Source organism: Pseudochaenichthys georgianus, chromosome 22 (genome assembly GCF_902827115.2).
Source record: "Pseudochaenichthys georgianus chromosome 22, fPseGeo1.2, whole genome shotgun sequence".
NCBI classification, from domain to species: Eukaryota; Metazoa; Chordata; class Actinopteri; order Perciformes; family Channichthyidae; genus Pseudochaenichthys; species Pseudochaenichthys georgianus.
In genome coordinates, this window is record NC_047524.1 from 2,788,483 (window position 1) to 2,811,886 (window position 23,404).

A 23,404-nucleotide genomic window follows, 5' to 3' on the forward strand; every position below is an offset into this window, starting at 1 on the left:
CAAATTCAGAGAGACATAGTTTCCCCAGAGGAAGTCATACAGATGAGTCAATGATACAAAAAGTGCATTTAGGCGGCGGCCACTTATTGACTGAATTCAACTAATTTAAGAAGTTTATTGCAACATGCAGCAGCAACAGAGCGCCAGGATTACCTTTACTGCACTCCTCTACCTCCCTAAGAAAAACAGGAAGATTATTTGATCTAAATTTAAGTCAGCACTGCCTCTGAGTGGTCAAGACTTCACATTGCAGCTGAATTAAGCATCCAAGGCTCAACCAAACATGGACAGACATGCAGGGGAGTGGGGATGATTAATATTATATTAAACATACAAGGGAGAGCACACTCACTGGTGTACTAACTCAATACAAAAAAATCAAGGCAGAAGCACACTCCCTTGTGGTCGAAAACACGATAAAGTAGTGCAATAAAATGTTTTAATGTTCCCAAGAGTTAAAAAGAGACTTTAGAGAGTTGCTTGTTGTTTAATTCAAAATTACATACCGATATCTATGACTATTTTATCTTTGCAGAAGCACAGTATTTTTTCTACTACAAGAAACATTTAAAACCCTTCCATGCATGAATTATGAAGTGTTTTTATTGCTCTTGGGACATGAAAAACAAGATTTTAACTTTAGTTTATTTGTATCTAGTTTTTTCAAATTTAGGAAAAAAAAATGTTTATATGTCCACTCAGGTGGACAGTAGGCCTATGCGTTAAAGTCTAAACTGAACACTTGTACATTTGGAAAAAATGACAAATAAAGATGTGCAAACTTCAAATTACATTATAATAACTTAAGTGTATATATATTTAAGGCCCAAAAAGATACTGCAGATGAAGTATTTTCAAGAAGAACAGTAGCAGTAACAGTATGAAGTTTAGTTGAAATAGCCAGTGATGCATGACGTCCACTTTTGTGGACAGGCGAATAATCATGATTTCCTGCAAACATAAAATCAATACTTTGACAATTTATGAATTATATGATTCCTTAGTTGTTACTTGATGTCACCAAATGTGTTATACCTGCAGGGAGCGCTTTCCATGAAAGGATTGGCAGGTGACTTGGTCCATCTGGCTTTCTGTCGTTCATCTTTAAACTTTAGAGCATAGGTTTAGAGACATATCATGCACTTGCACTGACTTTCCACTGAGTAGCAGTGTATGAGATGATGCACTAGGGTCCTATGTAGTGGCTGATGATGCAAATATGCCATCAAAACCCATGCATGTACAAGAAAACCCCTTTTGAAAAGCTGTCCACTGTAGCCTCTATGCGTGAAAGGGTTAAATTATGAGAACAATGCTATGCCAGTAAGTTACATCTTTCGGCTAAACTCATATAGTAAATTAATTGAAGTGTCACAATTGTTACATGCTTGATCATTACAGTATTCAAGGCCATTATTATTTCATTTTTTAAGCAAATGACAATTAGCTTTATCAACATTGTTATTAGCCATTAGCTCTTTTTAGTTAGCCGCTGTTAGCCGCACAGTAGCAGCGGGCTAGCATCCAAGCTAGTGAATTTCGAATGAGAAAAATCTATATTATTTTTATCTCTATATGTTTTCAGAGTATTTTTGTGCATGCATGCTTATGTGTGTGCATGCTGTACGTTTGAGTGATTTACACTGTCGTTACTGCGCATGTGCCCTGAGATGCTAGTGCATTATTATGCAGGAGGCTTATGAGAAAGTATTTGGCTGTTTCACTTTTACACCAACAACTGCTCAGCATCCCAAACTGTGAGGTTCCATTAAAACCTGGACCGCCTGACGGAGACTTTCAGCATGAGAGGGTAACCGGAGAGCACCTCTGAGTCAGGGAGAGAAACTGGGTGATCAGATGTCAAAAGAAGAGAGAGCTGAGGGGGAGATGGAGTAATGAAGGAGTTATCATGGTGGATTTGAAAGGAGGGTTTAGAAGCTGCATACCTTTCTAGTAAACGGGTGTAAAAATGTCATAAGTGTGTTCGTCTGAGCCAAGAGAGAAACTTTCTGCACTTTCTTGAGACTTTGTTCGGGCTCATATGCGTGTGTCTGTTTGAGCTGCGATGGAGGTGCAAGGAAAGGCTGACAGGTAAAAAGAGGAGAAGAGAAGAGAGGGGAACGTGTGAAGAAAAGTTGCTGCAAAAGGAGAAGCTGATTTTCTACTACGGACTGCCCCTGCTCCGGATCACAAACCCTTCAGCCTGCCTTGGACTCAATGTAAGCTCCTTACTTCTATACTTTTCATACATTCTAGTTTGATAATTCTTTAAGAAGAACAGCTGCTTCATAATGTACACATTGCAAACTCTGGCAGGTCAAATGCCACTGATTTATGTCAGAGCTTCAACAGTAATGAGCAATCCTGTTAAGATTTAGGTAAAAAGGTGTGGAGACAATTCAACAAAAAACATAATCTGCTGACCGTGTGTAGGAGTAAAGAGAGTGCCGTAAAGCGGCGCAGTTTAATCTGAGTAATGATTCTGTGCCTCAGGTTACAGCGCGTGTGGCAGTGAGGCCTCATGTTTTAAACATGTTGACAGAGATGCAAAATGTGTGCCAGGGTTAGTTTAAAAAGGTGACGAGAGAATGATACTAAACAAACTATATAGGAACTATTTTATACTTTCTTTAAACCCATTTATATATTAATTAATTGCAATTTCCCTTTCTCTGATGACTATTCGAATCAAATAAAGCAATGGATCTTTTAAGCTATGCTAGGTTTACTGTGTCCCAGCTGTTGCTTTATATTTTTGATGATATCAATCTTATTATCTACTTCTTGTAAAGATAGCTAATATTTCTTTTAATTGTATATTGATAAGGTCTGGAGCAATACTTAGGCCTTAAAGTGAGGTCAGTCATGATAAAGATGACATTTCTACACAGATTAAGAGAAATATTTGCCTGGTAGGTTGAACTCAGGATGATAATGGCCCTTTACCTGCTGCAAATAGTGATAATGTGTAGATATCCCACTCATATTATTTGATTGCCTGTGTTAGTCGTTTTATTTTAATGTATTTATTACGTTTATTTAAGGTTTTTTATTTTGAGTATTCCTTTCCCAACTGTCATCCCACCATTATTTATGCTTTCCATGTCAGATACTAAAACTCCAAATCAGAAACAGGTTTATTACCAGGTGGTTTACACATACGAGGAATTTGACTTGATGCGTACATAAAAATAAAACATGAATTAAAAACACAGGTCGGGAACTAGAAAAAATATCAAAAATAATAAAAAATATAATATAGTAAAATATAACAGTATTTACATTGCAATGGAATGGAATGAAAAACGGAATAAAATATGAATAAAAATCGGCAGTAATAAAAAATACAAGAAAACAGATATAGTGTACATTGTGTGTGCATTAATGTAATGCATAGAGTCTGCGTTGTGGCTGAGGTAAAGTGTCAGTGGGGGGGCCGGGCTTTGTTTAAGAGGCCGGTAGTAGAGACAAACAGATGAACTTCTCTCTAAAGACCATAACACGATGACACAGCTGAGGTGTTAAATGTTAACTGTCAGCCTACGCCCGTCCCAGGGTCCAGGCAGGCCAAAGGTCCACGGCTGAGAGACTCCTCCTCGGAGAGATAACCTGCCTCTCTTCAGCCTCTCCGGGATCCAGCTTCCGGTCTGAAGCCTCTGCAAAACTCCAGTCCTGCATTCAGTCCAGAGGGATCTGCACCGAGAGGCTCCACACGGGACTAACAGGGAACTCTTATGAAGGTACTCGTCTCTGTCCTTTAATCCAGCACCAGACACTTTTTTGTTTACGCTGCTATGGACAATCTTGCACCAAAGATATTAATATTGAAGTGACTGTTATTTTATATTGATTGTTGTGTTTTTTATCTTAATGTGTGTAAATGTGTCTATACGATATACATATTTGTATACATATCTGTATATTGTATAATTGTATTTTTGTATTCCGGGTTGTTGGAAACGTCCTTTCGATCTCTCCGTCTGTCCACACAAACTGAAAGATTGACATTAAAGTTGACTTTGACTTTATCGTGTCCTTAAGTAAAGAACCACAGGGATACTTTATCGTAAAATGCTACTCCCTCAGGGGTTTTACGGTGAAACGAAGGTGTGTTCATGTGCCTCTGTGTGTGTGTGAATAATCAGTGTCACAAGGCTACCCTGGACAAATTCCAGTAAATAACCTGACACTTCCTATGAGTTCTACCACCTTTATTATCCAGTCTCTCCTGTTCAACTGAGCTTTGGATATGTCTATTAGGTTCAATGATTTCTCCAAGTGGGTCTACATGTTTGCCGTGTCGTTAATAATGATCAATCCTGCAAAATCTGATTTGACTTTGCGTCCAAAATGATCCAGAGCTGTGTGTGTGTGTGTGTGTGTGTGTGTGTGTGTGTGTGTGTGTGTGTGTGTGTGTGTGTGTGTGTGTGTGTGTGTGTGTGTGTGTGTGTGTGTTTCAGGTTCATCACTGAGAAGCTACAATGGAGAGTCACGTCACACAGATTTCCAGGGACGACCTGGAAGATCTCAGAGAGGCCTTTAATAAAATCGGTGAGTTTCTCTCACACACACACACACACACACACACACACACACACACACACACACACACACACACACACACACACACACACACACACACACACACACACACACACACACACACACACACACACACACCTGACACCTACAGTTGTATTGACGGATGATCTTGCCTGATTTCGACCTTTACAGCTGACCTGAATGACTCTTGTATAAGATATTTGTATTGCTTGTGTGTTGAGTGCATGTGTGAGGTATTCCAGAAGTAATAATGAGACGTTGCAAGATGTTATCAGTAAACTTATAAATCATAAGTACATAGGTGTATAATTGCAAAAATGCTGATAATAGTGAGCCATAAAAAAAAGCCCAAAAGATAAACTTGTAAAATGGGTCCGACTTAAATATTGTACGGTTTAAAAGGACATGTAACACTTTATTTTACTCGGCTCAGTTAATGTAATCTCCCTCAAAATAACGTTCAGTTACATTAAAGGGACTCTTATTTGTCCGAATTATAACTTAAATGCATCCAAGGTTCAATTGGTGCACGTCCAATTGGATACGTTCCAGTTCTCATAATCAAGAACAGCTTTGTCAGCAAGCCGGCGTTTCAGCATTAGTTTTTGATCTTTACCAACTATGAGGAAGTATGTGCAATAACTGGCCGATGTATATTGTCAAATAAAAGGATTTGGCAACATATTATACAGAAAAAAGGTTTATCATTAGTTCAACACTTCAAATCACCTGTGAAATTTGATCAGAATCAGGTTTATTGTCCAGTAGGTCGATAGTCGACACATACAAGGAATTTGCTTTGGACCATAGTGGTGCAAACATAAGAGCAGTATGAGGAAATACGGTGTAAGAGAAGGAATACAATTGAACAATTCGAAATATAAAGTATTTCAAAAACGATTTATAGGAAGGAATATACATTTACAAGTAATTAGGTACTAAGTCAATATGTCAAAATACAGTATATTAGATGTTAGAGTAAAGGGCAGAAGTATTTATGTAAGTATATTTGTATGTAAGTATGTATCTAGAGCCGGGACTCGATTAAAAAAACAGCCGTGCTCTTATCGACGCTTCCATCCGTCCGTTTTTTAAAACAAAATGTCCCATCCACGGGCCGACCAAAGCGGTCTCATCAGCTTGTTCGTTCATGTTTGACTATTGTTCACCGTGGTTTGTTGTTGTTTGAAGTCCCATGCTGAAGTCATGAACGTTAGTTGGTGCTCCAGTATAATCGGTACGCCTGAAACTCATCCAGTGAGAAACGTTCCGCTGTGCAAAAATAAGTGCGATTAAAATGCGTTACTTTTTTTAACGCGTTAATTTGTGTGTAATTAATTCATCTTAATTAACGCGTTAAAGTCCCGGCCCTAAGTGTTTGGGTTGTGAAAATGAACTGGAGAGAAATGGAACATTTTTGTAAGTGTTTATTTTTAAAAGTGGGACACCCGAGGCAAAATACAAAAAACGTTTTAACATGCTTGTCAATTTAAGGTTTTGGAATATATTGGCTTCACAACATTTATTCAATTCAATTCAATTCAAAAGCTTTATTAGCATGACCATATTTACATACTGTATTGCTAAAGCTATGTATAGCTGTAACATCTATACAAAAATACACACAAATAAACAGTTAGAAACAAACTGCTAAGAACATGTTATCTTTTTTTACAAGGAATACAGATTCATTTCATTCATATAATACATGAGTACAAAATAGAATATGATATATATACATAAGATGTGAGACTGCTCAGTCCGGTTCCCTCAGACTGTGGCAGGCAGAGACAAACCGTCCTGCCACAATGCAGCTCTCTTTATATTCCCCCAGGAGTATTTTTAGTTTTTCATTTTCATTTTTAAATATTTGAGGATGCTTATGTTTGAGTTTTAGGAAGAATTGTTTCCGTACAGGTTCAAACGTTGGGCATTGTGTGAGGAAGTGCTGCTCTGTCTCTACAGCAGTTCCTCCACATTGTTGGCATGATCGCTCATCTTTTGGCAGCCATGTTTTCTTGTACCTGCCTGTTTCTATGGCCAGGCTGTGTCTCTCTCTCTCTCTCTCTCTCTTCTCTCTCTCTCTCTCTCTCTCTCTCTCTCTCTCTCTCTCAGGCTGTGAGCACTCAGTCTGTACTTTGTCAACAACTTCCTGTGTTTAACATCGGTCACTGTGCTCAGGTAGGCTGCCACAGTGTACTGTCTTTTTAGGGCCAGATAGCATTGCATTTTACTTTGTGTTCTGGATTTAGTGTTCCATAAGTAAGGTAGTTTTGTGTGTGTTTTGTTATAGTCTGGTTGACTCTAATAGATGTGGGCTTTGAACCGGTTTGTGAACAGAGTGTCAGGACCAGCTGAGAGAGGGGACTCTTGTTCACATTATTCTTTCACACTAGTGGGAATAGAAGATCCAAAATATTCCAAATGTTTTCTATTTCTGTCAGTATGTTTCTTTTGATGTAGCAAAAGTTAGCATATATCATCATGTACAACGTAATATTTGGCATATTTAAATTCAGGAAACTTGTAATACAAAACCGATTGCTTTAATTCATGTAAGTGATACATTAAGGACGTTTCTTGGTGTTATTTTCTCTTTCCATGTTTTACTCTTCACCTGGAGTGTCTTTCTTTAAGCACACAAAGTATTTACAAAATATCTGTGTCTTTAGTTGTAATTTCTGTGCAGTTTAAACAGCAGAGGTCTAAGCAGATAATAATATATAAACTTATATAACTCATATATAAACTTATAAACTCAACACACTTCATCCAACTCAAAGATTGGTCTTTATTGTCCTCATATAGCCAGTACCAAATTAGGTAGAAACCTTTATTTAATTAAATTATTAAGAAATGACCTTTTAATGAAGCCTTACCAGTCCACTGTGTGTCTCTGCTTTTATCATCTGTGGGCAAAGTGTACCCAGAATATTGAGAGCATCATCATCAAATTGACGTGTGTGTGTGTGTGTGTGTGTGTGTGTGTGTGTGTGTGTGTGTGTGTGTGTGTGTGTGTGTGTCCAGATATTGATAACAGCGGCTTTGTGAGCGACTTTGAGCTCCAGGAGTTGTTCAGAGAGGCAAGTTTCTCCCTGCCAGGGTTCAAGGTGCGAGAAGTCATCGAGATCTTCCTCAGCGGAGACACCAACAAGGACGGGAAGATCAACTTCGAGGAATTTGTTTCTGTGAGTCACGTGCAGATTGTGTGCAGATATGTTGACGCACTATCTTTAAAGGTCATCTATTATGCACCATGGTGTTCTTTGTAACCAAATGTCTCTCAGAGGGGCGTGGGGAGGGGCTCCTTATTTTCATCTAAAGTAACAGACAGAGAATCAGCACTTTGGAAACAGGGCTGAAACAGAGGGGGTTATGGGTAATGCTGCAATGATCAACAGTAATAATAGGGGACCTTTAAACTGTGCATGGAGTAACTGTCTGTTCATGTTCAGATCTTCCAAGAGCTGAAGAGCAAGGAGTTCAGTGAGACGTTTCGGAAGATCATCACGAGGAAAGATGGGATTCGCTCCTTTGGAGGAATGTCTAGAAAATCCAGCGAGGGGACACAGCACTCCTACTCCGGTGAGAGAGTGTAATAATCATTTATAAGTCTGCATTAAGAATTATATTTGAGTATATTCAGCTAAATGTACCTTCAAGTATTAATACTAAAAGTCCATCATGCAGAAAAACATTAAAAAAAACGAAGAAAAACAACATAACCAAATAAATACATTACAAAATAATGTTTTAAACATTTACATTTGTCAATACATTTGATATATTATACTTAAAATGTTTAGGAAAAAAAGTATAATCAGTTAAATGTACCTTAACGTATTAATATACTAAAAGTCCATCATGTAGAAATAAAAAAAATACAGTGAAAATGTATAATTGTCAATACATTCAATAATAACTTCATTTGTAAAGAAACTTAGCCGGCCAGAGAACTGAACTAGAAAGACGTTAATTCCTTCTGAATTGAATGAAGTAGAAAGTGACTTCCAAAAGAAAAATCTCAAGTAAAATAAAGTACCTTAAATGTGTAGTCTAGTGCAGTCCTTGAGTAAATGTGTGTGTGGTTGTGTGTTTCTTTAGATGAGGAAAAGGTGGCTTTTGTCAACTGGATCAATAAAGCTTTGGCCAAAGACCCAGACTGCCAACATCTGCTGCCCATGAACCCAGACGACGAGAGCCTCTTCGCCTCGGTCCGTGACGGCATCTTGTTATGGTAACACTCACAAGGAGGAATCTGAGACATCACATATCTGAAAAACATCATCATTATTTACCCAAACGCTTTGTTGTCTCACAGCAAAATGATCAACCTGTCCCAGCCTGACACCATCGACGAAAGAGTCATCAACACCAAGAAACTGGCCACCTTCACGATGACAGTGAGTGGAGGATTTCCATCATATATATCCAAACACAGGGGGTCCGCGGGGTCTTAAAAAGTATTAAAAGTTGATAAATCAATTTAGCGGAAATGAAGGCTATTAAAAAGTATTAAACGGCATTTTCCAAGGTATTACATTTTGTAGCTTGTTTTCAATAAGTATATCAATAGTCCAAAGAGGTTGTATTCTACAGTCTGCCTGAATGTAGTCATGGCGTAGGTGTGTAGTGTGATTCTGTAGTTTATTGATGGCATCCCGTTGGGTTTGACGTCACCTGAACAGGACGTCTCACGCTCACTGCTTGATAGCGCGCGAAGCTCCGTTTACGCCGGTTGCTAAGCAACATCGTTATGGGGAAATGCAAGTCTGCGTCCAAATGGTTGGAAGATAAGGAGGAAGGACAATCAATACTGTATATAGTCAATGTGAGGTGAAGTGTGTCGCCAAGGTAACCGGTTAGAACTCCAAGTGGAGATGAGGTCTTAAAATGTATGGAAAGGTTCTTAAAAAAGGTCTTAAAAGGTTTTACATTTGACTTCAGGATTCCTGCATATCTCCTGAATCTAAAAAGCAGCAAATACTAAGAGATGTGTCATGCATTGTAACCTTTATGGTAATCCATACTGAAGGAAGTACTTGCACTAGAATTTAGTGATGGGAATTACGGCTCTTTGAAGGTAGCTCCATTCAAAAGAGCCGTTTTTTTTAAAGGGGGCGGGGTTAATAGGTTTATCTGCGAAATAATCACCAGGATAATGATTGACTGTATTGCCAGAAATCTACTTTTACTCACAGAAAAGATGTATAACTTGCTACATCTTTAACATCCACATTGACGACCCATCCAATGTTTTTGCAAATGATTTCATCTCACTCCTGGACTGCCTCGATATCACACAACATGTCAACCTCCCAACACATAACAAAGGTCACATACTGGACTTACTCTGCTGCACTGGCATCACTCCCATTAACCTTGCTGTCATTGAATTCCCAATTTCTGACCATAAAGCTGTACTTTTTGATATCCATGCCCCCCTTTCCAAAACAAAGAACAACGGTCCATCACCTTCAGAAACATTAAACACATTAACCCCACAGATCTCACCACTCTGATTAATTCCTACCCCAATCCTCCAACATCCACCCACCCTGCTGACCTGGTGAATCACTATAATAACTGTCTCTCCTCTTCCCTAACTGCCCTGGCTCCCCTGAAAACTTGCAAAGTTTCATTCACCCACTCCGCCCCCTGGTTCACCTCTGAGCTACGTCAGCTCAAAACAACTGGCCGCCGACTGGAGCGGCTGTGCAAGAGCACCGGACTCTCAGTTCACACGCAAATGTACTCGGATCACCTTCACCTCTACAAGAACGCGCTTTCCAATGCCAAGTCCTCATATTACTCCAACCTCATCAGCACTGGTAACAACAGAGTTCTTTTCTCCACAGTCAGTCACCTACTTCAGCCTCCTCAAACCCTCCCTCCAGATATCTCCATTGACCAATGTACTGACTTTCTGCAATTTTTTCACTCCAAAATTAACATAATTCACCTAGAGCTGGCCTCAGCATGCACCTCCTCAAGTGATCCACCCTGGATGTCTACCACTGGTCCATCACTCATCAGCTCCCTCTCCATCTTCACCCCAGCATCGGAAAACACCATCTCAGAGCTCATCCGTAAAGCTAAAGCCACCACCTGTCAGCTTGATCCTCCTCCCACCACCCTGGTCAAGGCTTGCCTACCAGCCATATCACCCATGATCACTGACATAATTAACTCCTCCCTCACCTCTGGAATTGTACCCACCTCCCTCAAACTGGCTGCAATCACTCCCATCCTCAAAAAACCCGGTACTGACCCAGCCGATCTAAACCACTACAGGCCCATCTCCAACCTACCCTTCATTTCCAAGACCCTTGAGAGGGTGGTTGCCGCACAGCTTCAGTCCCATCTTGACACAAACAACCTCCATGAACCCTTCCAATCTGGTTTCCGCCAAAAACACAGTACTGAAACAGCCCTGGTTAAAATCACCAACGACCTCCTCCGTGCAGCTGACTCCGGACTTCTCACCATCCTCATCCTCCTTGACCTCAGCGCTGCATTCGATACCATCTCTCACCCACTACTCCTGGACCGCCTGGCTGGCATTGGGATCACTGGTGTTGCACTATCCTGGTTCTCATCATACCTCACTGACAGACAACAGTTTGTACAACTCGGTAATCACAAGTCACAAGAAAGTGCTATTTCACTGGGTGTCCCCCAGGGGTCAGTACTGGGTCCACTCCTATTCATCATATATCTCCTCTCCCTGGGCAAAATCCTCCGTCACCATGAGGTTACTTTTCACTGCTACGCCGATGACACACAGGTCTACATTTCCTCCAAACCCACCACTGCCCTCCCCCCAACCTCCCTCACCACCTGCCTTGAGGACATCAGGAGCTGGATGAGCAGGAACCTCCTGAAGCTTAACGGTAGCAAAACTGAGGCCCTGCTCATCGGCTCCAAATCCACCCTCACCAATTCACATATCACCCCAGCATCAAACATCATCATCGACGGCTTCCCCTTACCTTTCGCTGCCCAAGTGAAAAGCCTCGGTGTCATTCTGGACGGCTCCCTCTCATTCGCACCACACATAAAAAACATCACCCGCACCGCCTTCTTTCATCTTCGGAACATCTCCAGACTCCGCTCATCTCTGTCCCAACCCAGCACTGAAATCCTGGTCCACTCATTCGTCACATCCCGGATTGATTACTGCAATGCACTTCTGACTGGCCTTCCCATCAAGCTCCTCAATAGACTGCAAATAATCCAGAACTCTGCTGCCCGGAGCACCAACTCATCCGACCACATCCCCCCCATTCTCACTCAGCTACACTGGCTTCCTGTACGCTACCGTATTGACTACACAAACATTCTACTCATATACAAAGCTGTCCATAACCTTGCCCCCATCTACATCTCTGACCTCCTTCAGGAGTACACCCCCTCCCACACCCTCCGCTCTTCGTCCGTAGGACTTCTCACCGTCCCAAGCTATCGCCTCAAAACCATGGGTGCTCGAGCTTTCAGCTGCTCGGCTCCCAGACTCTGGAACACCCTGCCACGACGCATCCGACAGTCTGATTCCATAACAACATTCAAAACCCAACTCAAAACCCACCTGTTCAAACTGGCATTTTCTCTATAATCTGTACCCTGTGTCCTTCTGTGTCCTTTTGTGTCCTTTTGTAGTCAATTTCCTGTTGTTTGTCTTGTCTTACCCCGACTGATACTTCACTAAATCCACTGTTTTAATTTGTAAGGTAAAATTGTAAATGTAAATTGTAAATCTTTAACCCTGTAAGGTGTCCTTGGGTGTTATGAAAGGCGCCCCCCAAAATAAATGTATTATTATTATTATTATCTCTCAGCCACTCAAGCAGCATGCGTTATGCCATCATCTTGTGTTGTAATGGTACTACACATCTATGGCTAATGTGCATTCAGGAAAGCAAGTCCCCGTAAAGGCGAGTGGATTTATGGCAGGCAGTGAACCAACGAAAAAAAGAACGGCTCTCACCAAGTAGGACTCGGTTCCCTTCGTTCGTACCAAAGAGCCGTTCAAAATAATCGGATCGTTCGCGAACGTCACATCACTACTAGAATTGTAAAAGAGTAGTTTGCCATTTTGGAAATTAATGACGTTTGCAGAAAGGTTTTTAACAAGCCAATTAGCTTAGCTTGAAGACTGCAAACAGTTATCCTGGTTCTATGCAAACTGTAATTGTGCAGATATACTCACCAGGAGCTTTAACCCTCACACATTTGCCACTTTCGATCTGTACAATTACCAAAGCGTAAACATCCATATTTTGTGAGAGTAACGTGCTGGGCATAGTGACTTCCTGCAGACACTTTGAGGTTTCAAGGAAGCCAGCAGAGACTGTAGAAATGTAGGTTTTAAGCATCAGTTTCTGTGTGGAATAAACAAACGAGACATCACGTTTTAAAAAATCTTCAGATGTGCTGGGAGCTGCATGTTTGTATACCTTTGGACAGAGCCAGGTTAGCTGTTTCCAGTCTTTATGCTGAGCTGCTAATGCTTCATATTGAACACACACATATGAGAATGATTACAACATTCTTATCTAACAAGAACATCTCTCACAGTTAGAAGGAAACAACTTCAATAAATAATAGATTTGATTTGATTGAGCAGTCAACCGAACGATTCCTCTGGTTACCGGGTAAATAAACTATATATATATAAATAAGACAATAGCAGTTTTAAGGGAAGGTCTTGAGGACAAAGCATTTGTTGTGCAATGATGTCGTGTACTGTGAAAAACACAGCCTGTAAAATATTAACGTTTACTGCATACTTCCTCTTTTTTGAGTTATATATGGCTTTTGACTCTGCAGTACTCTGTGGAGAAGTAAAGGGAAAAAGGGAATAGTCCTATCTGTCCTTTATTTGTCGTTGGGGGATATTTATCCTTCCAGCCATCCGTCTTTCTCATAAATTGCTCGTAATTTGGAAGGATGTTCTGGTCACAGCATTTGTGTTTTCAGTGATTTTAATTGTTGTATCCTCTCTGAAACGTCTTTAAGCAAAACTCTTGATTGACATTGATTTGTAGGAGAATCTGGTGCTGGCGCTGAACTCGGCCTCTGCGATCGGCTGCACGGTGGTGAGCATCGATGCCCATGATCTGATGGCTGGGAAACCCCATCTGGTCCTGGGACTGTTCTGGCAGATTATCAAGGTTGGCCTGTTTGCTGATATAGAAATCAGCAGGAACGAAGGTCAGTGCACGCACGCACGCACGCACGCACGCGTGCGCGCACACGCACACGCACGCACACACACACACACACACACACACACACACACACACACACACACACACACACACACACACACACACACACACACACACACACACACACACACACACACGAAGAAGAGGGGACACATGTTGATGTAGAAGAGACATGAAGAAGAGGGGACACATGTTGATGTAGAAGAGACATGAAGAAGAGGGGACACATGTTGATGTAGAAGAGACATGAAGAAGAGGGGACACATGTTGATGTAGAAGAGACATGAAGAAGAGGGGACACATGTTGATGTAGAAGAGACATGGAGAAGAGGGGACACATGTTGATGTAGAAGAGACATGGAGAAGAGGGGACACATGTTGATGTAGAAGAGACATGAAGAAGTGGATTTTGCATGATAGGTGACTTTAATAGAGACCGTTTGTGAATGTGTTTCCAGCGCTGATCAGCCTTCTGGCAGATGGCCGGGAAAATCTGCAGCAACTGATGTCCCTCTCCCCCGAGGAGCTGCTGCTCCGCTGGGTCAACTATCATTTACGCAACGCAGGAACCAACACCATCAGCAACTTCAGTGAAGATATTAAGGTCCCCTTCAGAACAAACACACACACACACACACACACACACACACACACACACACACACACACACACACACACACACACACACACACACACACACACACCGATGAGTTTAACCCCTTCTTGTGTTTCATCCCTGTAGGACTCGCGAGCCTACTTTCACCTTTTGGACCAGATTGCTCAGGAAGAACAAGACGACTACAAAAGGAGAGTGGAAATTGAAATGAGCGGCCTGAGTGTGAGTCTTTGTACAATTTAATACGTGAAAAATATCAAATTTGTAGGTGGATTTTGTGAACCAGACACTGACTTATGACAGATATGAGTATTTATTTGTAGGGTTCATTGTTCATTTCTCTGTTATTAATAATAATTGTAATATTGCGTGTGCACCTGCCAATCGACTGCATCGACTAAAAGCTAAAACTGGCATACTTTTGAGCATCATTATTTTGATGCATGGTCCTTTTTTGATGAAGACTAGTTATAATAACAACAAAAATGTATTTTCCTTTTGGATTTTGGCATGGTTATATAATAAAGCTTTATTTATATAGCACTTTTCAACACATGCAGCTCAAAGTGCTTTACAAAATGACACGTCACAAGTTAAAAACAAACAACAACAAATTCCCCTCAGATTATCTGTTAAGAACTTTAAAAGGTACATGCAGCAAAATATAACATTTTATCAGAGGTCAAATGTATGATAATAAAAATAAAATAAATACCGTACTTTTGGGACTATAAAGCGCACCTGCATATAAGCCGCAGCAGCTAAATTGTCCGTCTGTCTTGCTCTCGTTCTGTCTCTCTGTTCCACTTTTACTTTGGCGCGCTACCTGTCTCACTCTTTTCCGGCCTCCAGCTTTTCCTGCTGGAGCCCGCCCCTTAGAGGTGGCGGGCGCGGACCGGTCATAGAGCGCATAGAGTTAAAGGTGGTTAATTTTACCTGTAAAATCCATAGATTTAGGAGGTTCCCTAGTGGCCGTTAGCTGTACAAAAAAAATGGGGGGAAAAGTCACGGTTTATAGTCCAAAAAGTACGGTAATGGTTTCTCTCTGACAGATCAGACACAAGACAACTGAGTCGATGCAACAATATAAAATATAAAACCCCATAAAACAAAGTGAACATATAGGTACAACAGAAATAAAAAGATGAAGCCCTCTAAAAAACAAAGTGTCTGATACCAAGCATGTACTCGTGTCTGTTTGCACGTGTAGGAGCATAATCTGGACAAAAGGGCGGAGCTGATGCTGAGGCAGGCGGCGCGGCTGGACTGCAGACAGTTTGTTTCTCCTCATGACGTCACATCTGGAAACAGCAAGCTCAACTTGGCCTTCGTCGCCAACCTGTTCAACATGCACCCTGCTCTGCAGAAGAACACTCACCTCAACGGAAACGGCATCGACCCGGCAGACATAGCAAGTGAGACATAGAATATAATCATTCGTATAATTACGCAGCGTCATGTTTTATCATTGAGGCTTGAAATGAAAGTTCAGTCATAAAATGCTGACATGCACACTCCAGTGCAAATAGTACTGCATGATAAAAGCAATAAAAAACACAGCAATTTATATCCATAAATCCATAAATCCATATCTGCATACAACCTATAGCGGCACCTAAAAGCATCCTATCGGCTGACGGTACATGTGTGGGAGCAGCTGGAGGAGGAGGAGGAGGAGGAAATGCTGATGCTTTTATGTTTTTACAGCTGAGACCAACGAAGACAAGACATTTAGAAACTGGATGAACTCTCTGGGCGTCTCTCCATACGTCAACCACCTGTACTGGTATGTCATGTTATACATTAACCTAATCAAGGAAGTGGAGGCCTGTTAAACATCCAAACATTTACATATGTATACCCAGAAGAACTATTGATAAGAGCAGTAAAGAGGGGACAGTTGTACCTTACCTGTATTACCTTCTGAACTTGTTTTTCAATGGTGCCATGAATTCACGTTATTATTGCTATTATAGTATCATAAAGCTCTACTGGTAAAATGGTGCCTTGCTCAAAGGTATTGTCAGAGAATATTTTAATCCGATCTCTTTGTGTCTAGAGGTTCTCAGCTTTTCTGAGAAACTGTTTAAATTACAAAGATATGCTTTTCGTTAAGTCGCCTATGCTCCTGCCTGTAACTTGAGGAGGACACAGGTCAAGAGGTCCTCTGCCTTCCTGTGGGGGAGAAGGTTGGACCATGTGAGTTTGTAATACGAACGGGTCTTTGTTCCAATGTCTGGTAATGATTAAGGTAGGATAGGTGGGCTTTTTAGGCCCCTCTTTTATGGATATACAGATCTATGTTTCTACTTTGTCTTCAGAGTTTGCTTGGTTGCCTCACATGAAAGTGTGATATACTCTGTGACCTCTCCGGCCGTATTCTACTCTCAATAAATATCAGTGTTTGACTAAAGCCGCTCCAGCTTCTATCCTTTCCTGAGCCTTGGCTCTGCATTTCTGCACAGAAGTTTCCATCACAGGTATAGCAATTGTATTAATTGGTTTTCTGTATTTTTCTTACAGTTTTTCTTACCAGAATCCTTATCTTAAACTAACCTTTAATTTACTTTAAAATAATGGCTATGCTTTGTAGTCCCTTCAGAATGAGTAATGTCCTCATCTGTAACAAGTGTTAACAGGGCAATATAATTTGCTGGGGTTATTGTACCTTTAGCTATTGTACTTTTTGAGTTAATGTAGGCCTTGTTACTAATTCACCAGCACTTACTATGGTATGAACTTGCTTGAAGTGAATATATCTGCACTATCCTTGTTTGATTCTTTATGGTTTTTGCACTTATTGTAAGTCACTTTGTATAAAAGCATCAGCTAAATGACCCCCATTGACATCAGGACACACCTTCCGGGGGAGACTGAAAACTCATCTCTTTCGACTCCACTTCGAGCGATAGAATTACTAACAAATAACTGCTAACAAAGCACTTATATACTAAGAAAGGACTGGCTTATCTAAAGCCACTTGAGTTGCACTTGAAATGTTTTGGCTCTATGAAACCTGATGTACTTATATGATTCTGTTTTCTTCAAGTTTGTATCTTCTTGGTCGAACGCACTTATTGTAAGTCGCTTTGGATAAAAGCGTCAGCTAAATGCAATGTAATAATGTAATGTAAAATGATATGTAATGAGTCTATCTGAATCTAGTATGGAGATATTGGATTCCACATTGATTTATTGGCTAAGAAATAATGAAATGTAAACATGTTGATTTGACAATAGACTGAAATTAGCCTGTGTAATATCCACAAAGGGTTAAACACCTGAACAGGAGCTCCATTGTACTTCTAAGTAATTAGAAAAGCTGATACTGAATCAAAATTAGCGCCGGGAAAACTTTCTTTTTATTCAATTTGTTTATTACATGGTTCTTTTTTCTTTTACAAAAAAAAACAACTGTTGCTGCACTGATGTTCATTTTCCTCACGGTCTCTGTTTCTCCTCTCCAGGGACCTTTGTGATGGTTTGGTGATCTTGCAGCTTTGTGAGAAGGTTAATGTGCCCGTTAACTGGAAGAGAGTCAACAACCCGCCGTATCCCGTCCTGGGGGCCAACATGAAGAGGGTGTGCACATAAAACAGAGAAATAGAAAGCTCGTAAACTAAACTACATGTTGATGTGAACATAAAAGGAAAGTAACATTGTTCTTCTTCACGTGTTTTAGCTGGAGAACTGCAACTATGCTGTGGAGCTCGGCAGGGACGTCGCTCACTTCTCTCTGGTCGGCATCGGAGGAGAAAACTTGAACTCTGGGAGCCGCATGCACACGCTGGCGCTGGTCTGGCAGCTGATGAGGAGGTTCATGCTCCATCCATGTTGTTTGGCAAAGACAAACTGTCCATAGTGAATACGATACGATAATACTTTGTTGATCAGATAAAGTCTGAAATTTGACTTGCATCACAGCTGCTCCATGTGTAACATCAACAGACAAATATCAAGACACAGTACATGAACAACAAACAACAAACATTTAACATAACAGCTCGATCACTGAGAGAAAACCTGCTCAAAGACTCTTCAGCGTGCATTTGATCTGGACTCAGCTCTGTGTTCACTGAGAGGATTGATGGAGCACAAAGGATGCTTCAGTCTGACTTGATTGAATCTCCCATTAGATCAGGGGTGTCAAACTCAATTTCAACCACATTAGCATCATGGTTGCACTCAAAGGGCCAGTTTTATATATAAGACTATATAAGAATAAATATTTAATATATATAAAATCATTTATTATATAACATTATTTCCTCTGCATTGGATTATTATCGGATAGGTTAATCACTTCATAATTAACTACGTCTGAAAGCAGAAGTCTAGGGCAAACAATTGCAAGTCTCTACAGTGAGAATGTCACAAAATGATTTAAAAAGAAAAGCCAAATTCTGAAAAAGAAAAAAGTCAAATTCCGGGAAAAAAATCATATTTGAGATGCATTGTGGGACATGTAGTTTATGGGCAATGTGCTTCTGTAAAGCGGCATGTAACCGTATAATAAACATATTATATTCTTTGCTCTTGTGGGGCCACATGAAATTAAGTCGCGGGCCGGATTTGGCCCCCGGGCCTTGACTTTGACACCCCTGCATTAGATGGTAGCGGTTCATATTCTCTGTTCAGAGCATGCTTTGGGTCCCAGAGGATGTTGTTGGACAGCCTCACGAGGTTATTATGGTATGCTGAGTCATGAAGTCTCTGACAGGGTGGGCCAATAATCTTTGAGCACATTTTTAACAAGTGGAGCCGTTTTGATTTTAAAGCGGTTGACTAACACTTGTACCAGGTAGTACTGTAGTACTCTAGAATAGACAAAATCACAGATGTAAAGAACAACAGAAGAATTTCTCTGCTCGACCCATTTGAACAGTTTTTGTTCCTTGCACACTTTGAGTTATCCCTCCTGCTCGTTATCCTTCAGGTACACGCTGATGGTTTTGTCAGATCTGGGCGATGGAGAGAAGGTCAAAGATCAGATCATCCTCGACTGGGTCAACACCACCCTGACGAAATCAAAGAAGAGCACACAGATCAGCAGTTTCAAAGTGAGTGTGTTGGTGAGCAGAGGTGGGACGTAGTGGAGTACAAATACTTCGTTACTGTGTTTTTTCTGGTATCAGTACTTATCTCCACTACTTATTTTTCGGACGACTTTGACTTCTTACATTTTGAACACAAATACCTGTACTTTCTACTTCTTACATGTTGAACACAAATACCTGTACTTTCTACTTCTTACATGTTGAACTCAAATACCTGTACTTTCTACTTCTTACATTTTGAACACAAATACCTGTACTTTGTACTTCATAGTTCATACATGTTGAGCTCAAATACCTGTACTTTCTACTTCTTACATGTTGAACACAAATACCTTTACTTTCTACTTCTTACATGTTGAACTCAAATACCTGTACTTTCTACTTCTTACATGTTGAACTCAAATACCTGTACTTTCTACTTCTTACATGTTGAACCCAAATACCTGTACTTTCTACTTCTTACATGTTGAACACAAATACCTGTACTTTCTACTTCTTACATGTTGAACCCAAATACCTGTACTTTCTACTTCTTACATGTTGAACACAAATACCTGTACTTTCTACTTTTTACATGTTGAACACAAATACCTGTACTTTCTACTTCTTACATGTTGAACTCAAATACCTGTACTTTCTACTTCTTACATGTTGAACTCAAATACCTGTACTTTCTACTTCTTACATGTTGAACTCAAATACCTGTACTTTCTACTTCTTACATGTTGAACTCAAATACCTGTACTTTCTACTTCTTACATGTTGAACTCAAATACCTGTACTTTCTACTTCTTACATGTTGAACACAAATACCTGTACTTTCTACTTCTTACATGTTGAACTCAAATACCTGTACTTTCTACTTCTTACATGTTGAACACAAATACCTGTACTTTCTACTTCTTACATGTTGAACTCAAATACCTGTACTTTCTACTTCTTACATGTTGAACTCAAATACCTGTACTTTCTACTTCTTACATGTTGAACTCAAATACCTGTACTTTCTACTTCTTACATGTTGAACACACATACCTGTACTTTCTACTTCTTACATGTTGAACTCAAATACCTGTACTTTCTACTTCTTACATGTTGAACACAAATACCTGTACTTTCTACTTCTTACATGTTGAACACAAATACCTGTACTTTCTACTTCTTACATGTTGAACCCAAATACCTGTACTTTCTACTTTTTACATGTTGAACACAAATACCTGTACTTTCTACTTCTTACATGTTGAACTCAAATACCTGTACTTTCTACTTCTTACATGTTGAACTCAAATACCTGTACTTTCTACTTCTTACATGTTGAACTCAAATACCTGTACTTTCTACTTCTTACATGTTGAACTCAAATACCTGTACTTTCTACTTCTTACATGTTGAACTCAAATACCTGTACTTTCTACTTGTTACATGTTGAACTCAAATACCTGTACTTTCTACTTCTTACATGTTGAACTCAAATACCTGTACTTTCTACTTCTTACATGTTGAACTCAAATACCTGTACTTTCTACTTCTTACATGTTGAACTCAAATACCTGTACTTTCTACTTCTTACATGTTGAACTCAAATACCTGTACTTTCTACTTGTTACATGTTGAACTCAAATATCTGTACTTTCTACTTGTTACATGTTGAACTCAAATACCTGTACTTTCTACTTCTTACATGTTGAACCCAAATACCTGTACTTTCTACTTCTTACATGTTGAACCCAAATACCTGTACTTTCTACTTCTCTCATTTTCCAAACAGCTGGTTCCTTTAGTCTGAATGTGTGTTTGGTGGCGTGATCATTATTATGTAGAGTCATTGCGTGCCTATTGATTTGAACACGATCCGTGTATCCATCACTTCCTGGTCTTCTCTAAAGAAGAGGGACCAATGGAAACGTTGTCATGTTGCCGTTGTTCAGCATGGAAACATTCATTAGCTAACAATGACGTTATTGTTCTCTTAATATAAAGGGAGGTCAGGTACTCTTTAAAACAGCTGCTAGCTATGGGTACTTTTTACTGAAGTACATTTCAAAGCCTCTTTACTTTTACTTGAGTAAAGAAGTTTAGTCAGTACTTTTACTTTCACCAGAGTATTTTTAAACACGAGTATCTGTACTTCTACTTGAGTAAAGGATGTGTGTGTTTTTGCCATCTCTGCTGGGGAGAGAGTACGTGGTGTGAGTAAACAAAAGGCTGTATTTGACACTGCTTCCTTGTTTTCTGCAGGACAAACTGATCGGCACCAGTCTGCCGGTGATTGATCTGATCGATGCCATCGCTCCCAATAACGTGAAGTGGGACATGGTGAACAGAGGAGTGAAAGTAGAGCTGAAGGCGGACGATAAACTCAACAACGCAAAGTAAAAACACCAACTCTCAACAGCTTATTGTTCTTCATGTTCTTCATTTTGGTATTTGACTCTTCCTGTTCCTCCCCCAGGTATGCAATCTCATTGGCTCGTAAGATCGGAGCTCGTGTCTACGCACTTCCTGACGATTTGGTGGAGGTGAATCCAAAGATGGTGCTGACGCTGTTCGCCAGCCTCATGGGCTACGGTTTGAAAAAGGTCAACCGCTAAAACAAAAAGAAGACAAGAACCAACCACCAGGAAACCAACCACGAACATCCATTTTGTTTCTATGCGCTTTTCCTATTTTTCCCCATCTTTTCCCCATGATTTTAATTGTTCTAATTGTAAAATCAGAACAAGACTCTTGCTCTTTTCATGCAAACAATAAGCCTCCCTAAAGTTGGAAATCACTTCTCATCAGCAAAGCCACTTCATTTGTTTGCTATCTGTGATTTCTTAAGTTAGAACAATCTCCTAATTGTTCTTTTTTATATATTTAATAACGCATTACATGTATTTACTTTTTCTGCCATATAAACAGAAAGTAAGCCTCAGCAGAAAAAAGAAACAAAAACGGAATCATGAACATAAATATCATTTATGTCTGTAAATGTTGTGCATTGCTATTTAATTAAAGAGATAATCTATTGAATGTATTGAGCAGCCTTGTATTTGTGTGTGTTGTGTCTGGTTAAATAAATATGAAAAACAACAGGTTGATTTTGAGATACTGAGCTACCTTTAAGGACAGTTGAACATTAGGATCATCCGACTGACATAGGTGAAGAAAGAGAACACATTTCAGCAAAACAAATGCAAGTTTATTTTATTGCTTTTTGTGTTATGTGTTGCAAATGTACGTACACTTAACAGCTTCTCTCACCAGCATCCAAATCTAAAATTGACCTTTATTTTAAATATATGTTTTCTCTGTACCACTTAAGCCTTGATACTTTAGCAATTTCAGAGTTAGGGTTAAAGGTGGGGTAATTCACTTCAGAAACACTTTTTGTTATATTCCATGGAATGCTCTTAACATCCCGATAGCAATGAATACATTAAATGCTTTGACAATAAATATATAACAAAATGTCATCAGTGGAAGCCGTGGCGCTGTAAAAAGCACGACCAATCATCTGAGCCGGCCCGGCTAAAGTAACAGGATGTCCTACCTGCCTGTCAGCCTTCCATCTGTGCACAAACTTATCTCGTGCCCTCATTGGTCATGTGCGCGTTCGTGTGTGTTGGAGGAGGGGCTCTGTAAGGAAGTAGCAGATTTCTTCTAGCTGTGTATTTTCAAATTCAAGTGCACTCGAGATGGTTTCTCCAAAATGAGTGACCTACCCCACCTTTAAGTGTCAGGACTCCACATTGATATAATGGGCCACAATTAATCAATTGTAATAATATTTAGCCTAAAATAGAATGGACTAAGACTGTAAAATGCCTTAATATTTTTTTGCACAAGCCTGTGACCGTGACATAATCAAAAGAAGGTAACTTCTTGAGGTTTAAGATAAGATGCAACAACATAAAAAACAACAACGTAGAAATAAACAATTCCAAAATAGA

The 23,404-nt window shown here is 40.0% G+C and overlaps 1 protein-coding gene across 1 annotated transcript; it reads left to right on the forward strand.

Moving 5' to 3' along the window:
- The first annotated feature begins 1,722 nt into the window (after positions 1 to 1,722).
- LOC117467272 (plastin-1-like) lies at positions 1,723 to 22,484 on the forward strand. The gene is made up of 17 exons (XM_034110806.2): positions 1,723 to 2,219; positions 3,556 to 3,740; positions 4,461 to 4,551; positions 7,591 to 7,751; positions 8,019 to 8,148; positions 8,668 to 8,800; positions 8,885 to 8,966; positions 13,611 to 13,776; positions 14,252 to 14,397; positions 14,536 to 14,631; positions 15,620 to 15,824; positions 16,117 to 16,195; positions 17,877 to 17,991; positions 18,092 to 18,225; positions 19,346 to 19,469; positions 21,708 to 21,841; positions 21,922 to 22,484. The coding sequence occupies exons 3-17, from the start codon at positions 4,482 to 4,484 to the stop codon at positions 22,058 to 22,060; spliced, it is 1,914 nt and encodes a 637-aa protein (XP_033966697.1). The 5' UTR covers positions 1,723 to 2,219; positions 3,556 to 3,740; positions 4,461 to 4,481; the 3' UTR covers positions 22,061 to 22,484.
- The last annotated feature ends 920 nt before the right edge of the window (positions 22,485 to 23,404 follow it).